At 41.0% G+C, this 12900-nt stretch overlaps 5 protein-coding genes across 8 annotated transcripts in view; 3 read left to right on the forward strand and 2 right to left on the reverse strand.

The window, feature by feature from the left end:
* Window positions 1–39: 39 nt before the first annotated feature.
* On the forward strand, window positions 40–1213 carry ch25hl1.2 (cholesterol 25-hydroxylase like 1, tandem duplicate 2). Its single transcript, XM_057051923.1, has one exon. It carries the CDS (start codon window positions 40–42, stop codon window positions 871–873), a length of 834 nt encoding a protein of 277 aa, XP_056907903.1. The 3' UTR covers window positions 874–1213.
* Window positions 1214–1437: 224 nt separating this feature from the next.
* Window positions 1438–4741, forward strand: LOC130536201 (tetraspanin-3-like). Its single transcript, XM_057051924.1, has 7 exons — window positions 1438–1699; window positions 2275–2466; window positions 2863–2937; window positions 3111–3212; window positions 3286–3438; window positions 3530–3613; window positions 4042–4741. The coding sequence occupies exons 1-7, from the start codon at window positions 1637–1639 to the stop codon at window positions 4132–4134; spliced, it is 762 nt and encodes a 253-aa protein (XP_056907904.1). The 5' UTR covers window positions 1438–1636; the 3' UTR covers window positions 4135–4741.
* On the reverse strand, window positions 4317–9071 carry LOC130536205 (proline-serine-threonine phosphatase-interacting protein 1-like). The gene is made up of 15 exons (XM_057051931.1): window positions 8831–9071; window positions 8090–8190; window positions 7934–8008; window positions 7809–7843; window positions 7611–7717; window positions 7445–7507; window positions 7012–7116; window positions 6725–6774; window positions 6452–6527; window positions 6211–6309; window positions 6037–6133; window positions 5811–5898; window positions 5642–5742; window positions 5446–5540; window positions 4317–5358 (listed from the first exon to the last, which is right to left on the reverse strand). The coding sequence occupies exons 1-15, from the start codon at window positions 8858–8860 to the stop codon at window positions 5227–5229; spliced, it is 1254 nt and encodes a 417-aa protein (XP_056907911.1). The 5' UTR covers window positions 8861–9071; the 3' UTR covers window positions 4317–5226.
* On the reverse strand, window positions 8681–12642 carry rcn2 (reticulocalbin 2). 2 transcript variants are annotated; one of them, XM_057051921.1, is made up of 8 exons: window positions 12501–12642; window positions 11201–11341; window positions 11026–11128; window positions 10752–10948; window positions 10546–10659; window positions 10367–10460; window positions 10130–10269; window positions 8681–9565 (listed from the first exon to the last, which is right to left on the reverse strand). In XM_057051921.1, the coding sequence occupies exons 1-8, from the start codon at window positions 12528–12530 to the stop codon at window positions 9422–9424; spliced, it is 963 nt and encodes a 320-aa protein (XP_056907901.1). In that variant the 5' UTR covers window positions 12531–12642; the 3' UTR covers window positions 8681–9421. The 2 variants fall into 2 exon arrangements, with proteins under 2 accessions (XP_056907901.1, XP_056907902.1); XM_057051922.1 differs by lacking the exon at window positions 12501–12642 and adding an exon at window positions 11748–11882.
* scaper (S-phase cyclin A-associated protein in the ER) overlaps window positions 12413–12900 on the forward strand; it is a 43870-nt gene continuing 43382 nt past the window's right edge. For all 3 annotated transcript variants that reach the window (XM_057051896.1, XM_057051894.1, XM_057051897.1), the window contains exon 1: window positions 12413–12677. In XM_057051896.1, coding sequence (XP_056907876.1) covers window positions 12510–12677 — 168 coding nt within the window. In that variant the 5' untranslated portion in view covers window positions 12413–12509. The remainder of the gene's footprint in view (window positions 12678–12900) is intronic.

The raw sequence follows: 12900 nt of genomic DNA on the forward strand, positions 1-12900 counted from the left end.
CTGCAGCATTTACAGGATATTGTGATTTTTCACTCCAAGATGGATCTGGCAGACACCGGCATGTATCAGTGGATAAGAGGATTAGAGAACAACTGTGTGCTGCAGCCTCTGTGGGATTGCCTGAGACTGAACTACACAGACTGGTTGAGATCTCCACTGTTCCCTGTGATTCTGACTGTGTCTTCTTACTTTGTCTTGTGTCTCCCTTTTCTCATCTGCGACATCATGGGGGAAAAGTGGATGTGGGTCCAGCAGTTTAAGATCCAGCCCAGCCGTCGTCCTACAGCCTCCACATTGCTGCACTGTGCAGGTGTCACTTTACATAATAATGTGCTGCTTGTTCTCCCAGCATCAGTGGCTCAGTGGGCATGGAGACCACCTGTGGACTTGCCAGAATGTGCTCCATCCCTTCTAGAGGTGATTGCTGGAGTGATAGGGAACTTACTGCTCTTTGATTTCCAGTACTTCATCTGGCACCTGCTCCATCACAGGATCCACTGGCTGTATGTTACCTTCCATGCCATCCATCACAAATACTCAGCTCCATTTGCCCTGGCAACCCAGTGTCTCAGTGGCTGGGAGCTTGTCACTCTAGGCTTTTGGACTACTTTGAATCCTGTGATTCTTAGATGCCACTTACTCACCACATGGATCTTTATGGTGTTGCACGTATATGTTTCTGTAGAAGATCACTGCGGCTATGACTTTCCCTGGTCTACCTCACGTCTGATACCATTTGGCATCTACGGAGGACCAAGCAAGCATGATGTACACCATCAGAAACCCAACACTAATTTTGCACCACATTTCAGCCACTGGGATAAAATATTTGGAACACATGCTGAATTTAGCTTCTCTTCTGCCATGAAATAGAATGTAGTTATTAGAGATAAGAAGTTGTTCTCAAATTTTGTGTATGTTAAACTGTAGATAGCAAGAAAATTCTAAAGAAATCTGTTTTGCTTTGGTTGCTACTGTATTGAGTTTGTATTATAACACTCTCCAAAAATGTGTTTATTTGATTGGAGTGATGAAAAGTGAAATACATTCCAAAATATAAGATTGTTGTTGGTGAAAATGCAACCATCTTTTGTCAACTATTAAAATAAAAACAAATGTAAATTTGTATGAAAATTATTATTCCAAAGAAATGATGGGGATACATATATCAAAGATATTTTAAAAGCAGGAAATAAAAAAAGCATATATCAAGTATGAGTCTGTTTTTTATAAGCTTTTAAATCAATCGGTTTTTATAATAAAATATTGAGACGCAGCAGACTAAAATATCATTGTTATTCTAACCACTAGGTGGCAGAAAAGCGCCATATCTATCAATGCGGATAAATGCAGCTATTATTATATCTGTCATCATTCACCGTATAAACCACAAATAACTGCTTTCAGTAACCAAAATATATTCACGCCCTATTTTGATTGGGTTACTGGCCGATTTTCTGAGTTTTTAATAAATATGATCTGGGTTTTGTCAGTGGCGCTGTGTCACTGGTTGAACCTGATGAACCACATCCAGTCCTTCAGCGGGGATATGGAGTGCCGAGCTGGTTCGGACATGTCTGCGTAGTAGCTGCAATCCTTCTCCCGACGCTTACAGCATCAGAACCCCGTCTTGAAGATGGGGAAGTGCGGCATCACGATGTCAAAGACGGTCCTCGTCTTTCTGAACATGATATTTTGGGTAAGTCGTTGCATTTCGGACGGATTTTAAACATGCGTCACACATTGCGCTGCAATTACTAGCTCTGCTAGCTGCGTCAGCCGAACCTTTGTTTAACCAGGGTGGGAAGCATTTGAATTGACAGAACATATGCCACTTATAACTTGGATTTGCCGGTTTATCGCTGTCGACGCGTTCTTAAACATGACATTGCGTTTTCATAAGTTTAAGACCTTTATTTTAAAAAGATAGCGTTGTTGCTACCGAAAGCCAATGGTCACTATTTTGACCCTGCCCGCGCACGGTAGATTAAAGAGCCTCGAATAACGCCTTAGTATACGTGTTCATGTTTGCCGTCTTATCCGGTTTAAAATGTCTGTTGTAAATATTGTTGCCAGTAATTCTGCAGCGTGGTGTAAAATGTGTAGGCAAAAAACACTATAGACACTATACAATCACCATATTTATTCACCTCATTATTGTTGATTAACCAACACAATTATTGTTTTGTATGTACTGTATTCTCAAATATCCCCTGATGTCAGTCCAGTTTGAAACGCACAAACGCATCAGTGAAATGTTTGTTTCCCCTGCAGGCAGCTGCTGGCATCCTGTGTTACATTGGGGCTTATGTCTTCATTACATACGACGACTACGATCACTTCTTTGAAGACGTTTACACCTTCATCCCAGCAGTGACCATCATTGGAGTTGGAGCTCTGCTCTTCATTATCGGTCTCATTGGATGTTGCGCCACCGTGAGAGAAAGCTGCTGTGGACTGACAACGGTCTGTAGGGCTGTTTTTAGCTTGGATTAATCCCATAGCGTTCATGTGAAAAAGAGACTTTATAGTATTGTATTTAGAGGGAAAGAAACACAAACCAATTTAATTACTTCAGTGCCTGTTTTTAGCTGCCATATGGTATCATGAAATCATGCTACATAGGTAGCATCATGTTAGCGTAAGGTTCTCTGACAAATGTAGCAAAGAAATTTAAATCTGATCTGAAAACTCATAAACATGGAGCTCAGGATTCTACAGCTAATACAGAACATATGTTTTTGACTAAGGGAATGAAAGTAACTGATTGTGTTCAACTGAACTGAACCATTTGGTAGAAATGCAAATCTTGGTGTTTAAGGTTTCCACTGTCCTATTCAAATCTTGAAATTTGATCCACAGTTTGTCGTCCTCCTCCTGCTGGTTTTCGTGACAGAGGTTGCAGTTGTGGTGCTCGGATATGTTTACAGAGCAAAGGTAGGACATTTAAACCTGTCAGCCAGTATATGCTTGTTTTTTTTTAGTTTTGTAATCACATATAAAGCCAGTCACACTTAGCTGTACAGTGTGTTAACCATGAATGTATTTGTAGCCTACAGGAAATAAGTCATCAAATTTTCACTGAGTTTTGCAATCATTACTGTCTTCAGGTTGAAGACGAAGTGAACAGCTCCATCAAGAAAGTGTTTGATGAGTATAATGGCGTCAACAGCAACGCTCAGAGTCGGGCTATTGACTATGTTCAGAGACAGGTGAAGATACAGTTAGCTTTGTGTTGTTTCTGTTGACAGTCATTACAAATTCCTATTCTATTTATTTCTACAGCTTCAGTGTTGTGGCATCCACAATTACTCGGACTGGCAGTACACACATTGGTATGAAGAATCCAAAAACAACAGCGTACCCATCAGCTGTTGCAAATACAATATGGGAAGCTGCACTGGGTCCCTCACTCATCCTGAAGATCTCTTTCAAGAGGTAAGAGGACCCTCAACTTCATCAAGCAGAGAGGCATTGTAATTAAAGCTGTTTGTAACATTGCACGCACGTGTGTGTGTGTGCAATGCAGGGGTGTGAAGCTCTGGTTGTGAAGAAGTTGCGGGAGATCATGATGTATGTCATCTGGACTGCGCTGATGTTTGCTGCCATCCAGGTGGGTATCATGGGTAAATATGTGTCAGCATGCATGTGGTTGGCATTTCAGAGGACACCTCACATTGTAGGTGTATAAAGTAAAGAAAGTTGCAATACAATATCCCAACAATGTAGCTGTTTCTTCAGAATTAACAATTAATCCATGAAAGCTGATATCTTGACTGTCTGGTATGTCTCTAGCTGGCTGCAGAATTGAAAGTAGAAGGCTGCAATGTCAATAATTCCAGATACCGTCTGACTGAATCTGTGTAATTTACCAAATTATATCTGAAGGATTCGACACATTTTGACAAAATAACTGTATAAATATAACCGTTGAGCTCATGCTAGTGCTGAATTACAATCAAATTAACAGTGTTACATATGCAGGACTATAGAATGTCACATATTGCCAACTCTTATAAATTTCTCCTCTGTTTCCTTTAGATCCTGGGGATGTTGTGTGCCTGCGTCGTGCTGTATCGCAGAGTCAGAGACCCTCCGTATCAGCCTCTCTTTACAGACGGCACCTACGCATAGAGGAGGTGTTTCACCGCATCTGACGTGCAAAATGTACCTATGACACTGGTGAGGGAATGACAATAACCTATTTATCACTTAGTAAGAACACCGATCACACCGGTATTACATCCTTTAAATTAAAAAAGAGCTCTTCAGCAAATCCATAATGGTCAGTGTAAAGGAGGGGGGAGTGCATGACCTTCTTACCAAACTCAAACCTCTTTATTCATATGTGAAGTGCAATGTCAACAGGGTAGCTTTTTCTTAGTTTGCACTATGTGTAATGCTGTCAATATTTTGTATTTAAATCTGTCACGTAATTGTACATATTCGAAAATTCGATATCCTGTACATCAACTACTACCACAACTGGTATCACATTTCTGCACCACATCGGTTTCACTCCTCCGCTTTCACCAGCAAAACAGTAGAACTTAACTTTGGGACATGATTAGCTGGTATTTTCTCTGTTAGAAAAAACCCAAAACATTTAACCATCTGCAGTGCAATGAAAAGAGAAAATCGCTGTATTAAATGTGATTTTTTTCCCCTCCTTTGGTGTGCAAATAAAGCTCATTCACTTAATGAGCAAGGCGAATTTGTCCAAATAAAGTGGTCAAACTTTGTGGTGAGTTTTCATGAACTTGCAGGCACTTCAATCTAACAGTTACACCGTGACATTCTTTTTTATATTTAATAAATATAACTATCTAAGACATGATTATGTGCAGCTTTGACACCAGCAACTACACATTGAAATGATGTAAAGGCAACTTAAAACTCAAACATTTAGGGTGAGAGAAAATTAACATTTGAATGGTGCCAATATGTTGCCAGAGTGTATTAAACTTCAACCATTGTATCAGGCCGGCTGTAAGGACAAAATAACATCAATATATGGCATGACTAAAATATATTACATCCCGGCCTTCTCAGGTTGACCATCACTGTTGAAAGAAAAGCCTACTTGATGAAGGGGCCTGGATATCTTACCGGACTACAAACATTATTTCCCCACATATTTACAACTCACATCAAAAAGGTATAAAAACGTAGTAGTTGCTCTTCTGTGCTTGTTAGACGTAACCGAGGATTTAAATCAAATCACCGTTATTCTTTGGCGAGGTAAGAGCCTGGAACCAGTCCGGTGCTGCCGTTCCTTTGGACCATCCACCAGCCATCTTCTCCCTGAGCCATGACTATTAGGATGTCCCCGCAACATAGAGAGAGCTCGTCGTCTCTCTAAAGGGGGGCAGGAAGAACACAGATCCCTTAGAGCGAAAGGGAACATTAAAGTGTTCTTCAGACAGCTGTGAAAGGGCAACTGACCTGTGCAGTGTAGTCGTAAACAGCAGTGTACTGTTCGACTCCCAGATTTTGCTCCTGAAATCCAGGGACGGAAGCGTAAACTCCAGACGTTTCTGCTGCAGAGGGATTACACAGATTAGCACCCATACCTTCAGTCATTATTTAGGTGAGTGTTTTATTTTTGCATCAGTTATTGGGTGTATCGTTCATAACGGACCTTTGAAGGCAGGGTGTCCGCCTGATTCAGTGCTGCAGATTTTTTCAGTGCTGCAGATTTTGGAAACACTGGAGGAAGTCCCCTGGAGCAGATTTGAAAACCTACAAATGGAGCCGGCAGTCAGTAACGAACGGCGGCCCCTCACAGTGATCCTTTGTGCAGTTCTGACCTTTTCATCACTTCCCCTACGAACCCCGCGGTGCCATTGCCCTGATCAGCATAATCCCTCTCGTAGTAATTTTCATAGGAAACTGGAGCTGTGAGGAAGTAATTCAACAAACCAGTGAGTAAAAAAAGCATCACGTGTGGCCCAAGGCCTCCGCACTTTCAAGATAACAGTAAAATTTCCACCATGGGATGCAGTCAATGCAAATCAGGGAGGGGGGAGGGCTTACCTGGGGGGACCGAGCCTGTCTGGCGCATCTCAACAAAGCAGTTGTTGTCTGTGGTGATGTCACACGTCTCCAGCGTTTTCCTCGCCTCCTCGTAACACTGGAAGAAAGAATTTCTCCAGATGTTTCAAACAAGCAAAAGCGTTCCCCGCGGCGGTCTGTCGCGGACGCACGCACCTCGTCGGCTTTGACGCACTGCATGGACAGATGGTTGCAGTGCACCCACAAAGCGTTCCTGAGGACGCACAGACGGTCCTCTTCCTGCTGCTGAAACATCTGACGGACACACGGGGATACACTTGTTGCCTTAGTTTTGTTATTACATGCGTAATGTGTGTTGCAACTGCGGATGAGTGAGTCGTTACAGGAAGTACTTGAGTGTCAACATAGCTTGGATTCGTGGCGACATCCGGTTTACCTCGCACGTGCTGATGTGCGTTGACTCCCATTCCTGACGAATGGAATCCAGCTGCTCGATGTTGGATATACTGCTTCTCTAGAGGCAAAAACAGTATTAACAGCCCAAATGTACTTGCGACGTTGTCACACAACTTTCAGAATGTTTTTTTCGACACCGCACGGCAGCGACTGTTATTTCTGGATTCCCCACTGAAACCAAGAAGTAAATGTGGAAGCATTTACATCAAAAGCACTTCAGGTAAACCACAGAGGCCATGCATATTCTTCGTGCTTACCAGCTTCAACTGCAGCTTCTCTACATTGTTTGGATTTGTTGACCATCTAGTGGGAAAGGACATTTCTTTAATTTCAGATCATTTTTAACACAACTTTTCATCACAACCTCTGCATTTGGTAATTTTTATTTTCTTCTTTTCTTTGTTATATCTCCAATCAGATTTGTGTTAACTCTATTTAACAGCACAATGAACAATAGTCTTGGAAGTAACACTTAAACTTAAAAACCGACAGACGTTCAGGTGTAAAGTGAAACAACCACATTTGTCACTGCAGCTTCACCTTGTCAATCTGTTTGGGAGTGACCGTGGGTGTGTTGCTCAACTTTTCTGCCGTTTGCTCAGTTTCATCTGCCTCCCTGCACCGCTGCTCGTAAGACTTTTTAGACTGTTATGGAAACAGAACAGAAACCACACCAGACCACTGTCATAATGCTGCATGTCTATGAGAGGGCTGACTAAAGGGCATGTACCAGCATGTGTTAGTATAAAAAGTTAATAAAACAACACCGGACTTCCTTGTTCTAAAGATAACTTTTTATGGTTTTTTTTCTGTAGAACTGTAGAAACTCATCATTACCTCCATTTAAACTGTCATTTAATCTCTACAAAAGCCAGAGATTTAGAAGAAATAATACAAAAGACGCAGCTCAGTGATCTGGAACAACAGCTGTGCAACAGTACTCATGATATGATGATGATATAATTAATCTCACATCAGTGGTTTTCTTGTAGAGGGAGACTTTTGTTTTATGGACCTTCTCCATGAGGACTTCGTACTACAAAATAGTATAGACAACAGAATAGACAAAGTCAATCATAACTGCCACTTTCAGAATTCCCCTCAAGCAAAACAAAAGATGAAGAGCCGGCCAGAGGCACCTTCTTTCTCTGTTCCTTCTGACGCTCTCTGAACTGTTCCATTCTCTTCACCTCCTCCTTCAGCAACCCAGAGAGTTGTATGTGCAAGTTTCCGACGTTTTCAATTTCTAACGACACAGGTGAAACAAAGTAAGAGCTCAAATAGGACCGGTGTGAAGTGTTAAGCCTGGCAGTTGTGGTAACACAACCGGTGCTTACGTGCTTTCATTTCATCGAAAGATGTCCTCAAAGTGCTGTGAAACCAGAACCACACAATGGGTTTATTTCTGAATGTGTCGTTGAATGTCACCTTCTGCAGGTGGAGAAAAATAAAACAGACTGACCAGATCTCATAAAGGCCCCCAGCCTTGCGGGCGATTGCGACCAACTCTTTGCCATATTTTTCCTCTGCTGATGCCCTAAAAAAATGTGAAACCACATCATATTTTTGCCCCAGTTTTACCGATGCATGCACTCAATGTTCTAAGAGAACAGCCCACCTCATCCTCAGCAGCTCCTCCATGTCTTTACAGGTCCGACGACCATCATTGAGTCGCTGGCAAATAACCTCATACCCAATGTTACTGATGAAGTCCTCTGTCTGGAATCACAACACTCATTTGAATTATGTTCAGATTTGCAGAGTAAAAAAGACTGTTGAGATAAAAAATTGGATATTTAGCTAGACATCAACACTTTTTCAGAGGTGTTACAAGACATGAGTCATCTGAACGAAAGCCAATGAACGGTTAAAATTACAGGACTTCCTCTTTGGAAAGACTTGAGCTGAAAACCAATTACCAGTATTAATGTGCAAGTAAAATGGCTAAAATATAAAGTGTTTAGTTAACAGGATAAGACCAAAGTGCTTTGTTAGTCCATTAAGATGTGTCAAAGCAGGAAACCACATGGCAAGAGAAGAGTTACCACCAACCGACGTTGAGGTCATTTTTTCCTTTTAAAATGCTGTTCTACGAAAAACTTTGAATTTTGCACTGTATATTGGAACCAAATCATTGCTGTATAGACTATCAGCAGTCCTGGCAAACCCACAAAATTAGGAAAATGAAACAATTTTGTGATGACCAAAGTTCAATTTTAAGACAGACAAACGTTTAATACATCTTATTAAACACAAGTGAGGATTATGTGACACGTTCCTACACAGTATAAAGTAAAAATGAGTACAAAAACCAACAGAATTACCAGAACATCAAGTCGAGCAGATCGCTCTCACTCACCCAAAAAGCATCTTTAAAGAGCAATGTCATCCTGACAATGGTTAGAATAGTCTGCTGTTAGAGAACGAATCCACTCAGCCTAAAATCACTCCAAAACCCTTGGCGTCATGGCAGACTGCGGCTCAACGCAAGTGAAAAGTGACTGTGACATGAGCAGGAAATGAAGCATCTGACAGCAACACTTGCTCATCCGATTTGAAAAGAGGAACAACGGCAACATGGCAGGATTAATAACCACTTCTGGTCTTCTTGTCAAAGAACAGAAATTCAATGTTTAAATACATTGAAACCTTTCACTGTCCCAATAAAGAGAAGAAAACATTTTGTTTTTGCAACTTCATCCGATAACTCTTACTAAGAGTAACTCTATAACTCTCTTATATGCGGTTGTTTGAGGGTGTAGTTTGGTGCTGCAAGCTTGTGTTGCAATGCAAATTTCTGTTATTTTGCCACACTGCTATTATAAATCCACCGCACGGAGATTGACAACTTCTGCTACTCGTGTCAAGGTGCAACACATTTCCAAGGATGTAACAATGTGTGACACATGTAAATAATGGCGGGATGAAAACACAGCAGAGTGAAGTGTGGTTATAATTCATCGTGCGACACGTGCAGCTGTCTGCCGTAGTCTGTCACTTCACTGTTCAGAAATATTTCTTGATTCTTTAAAACTTCTGCCTCCGAGATCTGCTCGTCACCATCCTGGTCCATTTCTGCGACAAGGTGAACAGCCTGTTGATGACAAAAGGAAGTGAGAGCTTATTATACCTCCATGATGGTTAAAACAAGAGCTGGGGGAGGAATATTTCTGGTGCGCTGTGGTCAGAGCTCAAGCATTCTGGGAGGATTTTTTTTTCACGATGTACAATATTAATTTCTGTATTTTTACTTTTAATCATAACTTCACATCATTTTATTATAAAACTTTTTTTATGGAATCGGCACCTCTTTTTGGTTGTGCCTCTTTGAAAATTGATACAGTACTTACGGTCGTTTTTGGAGAACAAAGGAAGCTGCAACCCTGTGCTATCTTCTTTACTTCTAAATGTCTTCTCTCAGGAATAGCTAAGTGATTTTTGGAGGTAACTGCACCCTCTCGAGGACTGCATTATTGGCTGTTTTATTTCAAATATTTACCTAAACCATTTCATGCCTCTTCCACTGTGGCACCTTTTTACATCCCAACACTTTGCTTGCATTGACTAATAATATAATATATTACAATTATAATAATTATTACTTTTACATTTTTTGTCAACAGAATGCAGGAATTTGCCATTAAGAGTTCAATCTTACCTCCTCTCTGGCCGAACCGTAGCTGTTGGGTGCGACCCAGCGGAGTTGCTCCTCTCTATTCAACTTGCCATCCTTGTCCTGATCGTAGAGAACCTTGAACCGTACGGTTTCTTCCACCTCCCACCTAGATGGCGTATCTTCTAGTAGAAGAATAAAACATTAACACAGCATGTTAGAGCGCACAGCAGAGGGAACGGTAGCATCATTTCAGTTTCAAAGCAGCCTTCTTTGCCTCACCATCGCCACGGATGTCTCCAATGAATTCACTTAGACTGACAAATCCATCCTTATCTCTGTCATATTCAGCCAACACATCTTCTATGGTGAAATCCTTTACCAACAGAATGGTGAATGTTTTTTTTAGGGGTGCATGATTGTGTGTAGTGTTGCCAGATCAGGATTAAAACTCAACTCACAGCCATTCGATCCACTTCTGATGGGTGGATAAAGGCAAGAAACTCTGTCACATTAAGCCCAGATGTTCCATCTGCATCAGCAAAGTCGAAACGCCTCCTCTCCTTGAGATGGAGCTAAATGAAACATGAGCTTAAATTAACATATTAAAGTTAAATTAATTGAGGAATAATGTGGTTATTGAGTCCTTTGTGAAAGCTACACATACATATCTGAGTGACTCTTTCTCTGGATCATCAGGAGAAGCTGGATCATCAAAACTAATGAGCTGGCCGTGACTGACTGTGTTGTACTCTTCCCAGGATACAACACCATCTTTGTCAGTGTCAAACTCAGAGAATCGCTCTTTTGCATCATCCAGAGCATATTTTCTGTACACGTGTTGAATCCAAGCAGTCAGCTCCTCTGTGAAGAAAAGGAAGCACGCTCAATCACAGATTCACTTCCAGATCAGTTGCTGAAAGAAATAATGCATACTTTACCTGCATTTAGCAGTTTATCAGCATTTGTGTCAATCTTCTTTATAATTTCCATTATTTTTATTTTCTGTTCTGCTGCACTAAGGTTCTTTATCTCTTCAGTGTCCTGCAAGTGGATAAAATGAATATAATTAAGGAGAGAAATATGAGTTGGTATTTTTAATTACGTCTTGTAGACCTCATCTCCAAGTAAGACGTTCATGTCATGCTCAGGGTTGTGCTGCTGGCCAATATAATGATCATCATCTTGATGTTTATGAGAGCTTTGTCCAAACTCAAAGTGAAGTACTAAAAACATTAACAATGCAGAGGACACCATCTGTGGGGAAAAAACAGACAATTAACAGTAAGAATGACCAGGTCTGAATTTTGTCTGCAGTATAATAACAAGGTGCAACTGTGCAGCCTGGCGGTCAGCCGTAGTTCAGAGAATATGTGTAAGACTAGTCCTCTACGAGGAAAATAGCCATAGTGTACGGGAAAGTGCGTCCTAAATTAGCACAGTAGTGGTCACAAAGCTTAAACGTTTAAATGAACTAGTTTTATTTATTTTTTGACATGCTTACATTCACTCATGGGTATAAACCTACTAAAAGCTTCTGACAAAGCAATCGGGAAAATAAAGACATGCAGGCAGCCCTGATAACACAACACAACAGCGTTAGCAAGGCGCCAAAGACGACATTAAATGTCAAATGGTGAAGAATAATGATAGGTTTTGTTACCGTGGAAAGTTCTTCATAAATGTTATGTCGTTATGTGAGGTCAGTTACAGAAAAACGTACTTCCGGTATTGGATTCCAAAATAAGACTGTGAAGGTAAGCTTATATTTGCAGACGGTTGTGCCATTATAAAATATGTTTCTTTCAAATATTTCCCATTTTAGTCATCTATCTATCTATCTATCTATCTATCTATCTATCTATCTATCTATCTATCTATCTATCTATCTATCTCTGATTCAATATGGTCAAATACATCAATAATAAAATATTTCAGATGTGTGGATGCATTTTTCTTTTAGATTCAAAGTTTTTAACACATTTATTTAGCCTTAGTGTGCAATTTCCTACATAATTATACGTTAAACACAGGCAAACTTCGAGATGTTCAGCCCCAAATGATATATTTTGAAAGCCGATTCTTATCCTCTGACTGATATTCACGTGATTTATACATCCTGCTCGTTCTTTACGGTTGCCATGGTCGACTACATGAAGTCCCGCCCAATGTCAGATAGCAACCCCTTGGCCTAAATTATACCGAACACGATTGGCTGATGTATACGTCGCGTCATTACTACTGCAATTTGATTGGCTAATGTCAATGCCAATTCAAAATTTTAGCTTACACACTTCCTGCCGTTCGGTTGTCCTCACTGTCGTATATTGTGACATGAGTATATTCCACCACCACTTACAAGGAGATAACCCTGACCGTGAGCATTTATTTTATACGTATAAATCATTGAACATACTGTGGGTCGATGTCTAAAGACACCCGCCATGATGGCCGACGACGTGGTACCGGACAGCACCGTGTCGGCCCGAGAACCAGCCTAGGAATGGACGGTAGGGAGAGGTCTGGCAGCAACAGCTCAGGATCCTCGCATGGAGGGGGCAAAAACAAGAATTCACCTTTATCAGCATTGAAGGTACGTGGGAACCTTCAGTCTGTTTTGGGCCGGGATTTGGAATTGAATTTAGTGAAGACGCCGAGCGGTACAAGGCTCTTAGAGGCTTGTCAAAATCTGTCAAATCATTATTGGGTTAGCTTACCTGCCGTAGGTGTGTTGGCGGAATCTCCGATTACCCAATCAATTCGTATAATGCCAAGCAAACAGGTAACGGGTAAGGTAGGTTTGTTTTTTTAAACAT

Source organism: Takifugu flavidus, chromosome 13, assembly GCF_003711565.1.
Source record: "Takifugu flavidus isolate HTHZ2018 chromosome 13, ASM371156v2, whole genome shotgun sequence".
In the NCBI taxonomy this organism is placed as follows: Eukaryota; Metazoa; Chordata; class Actinopteri; order Tetraodontiformes; family Tetraodontidae; genus Takifugu; species Takifugu flavidus.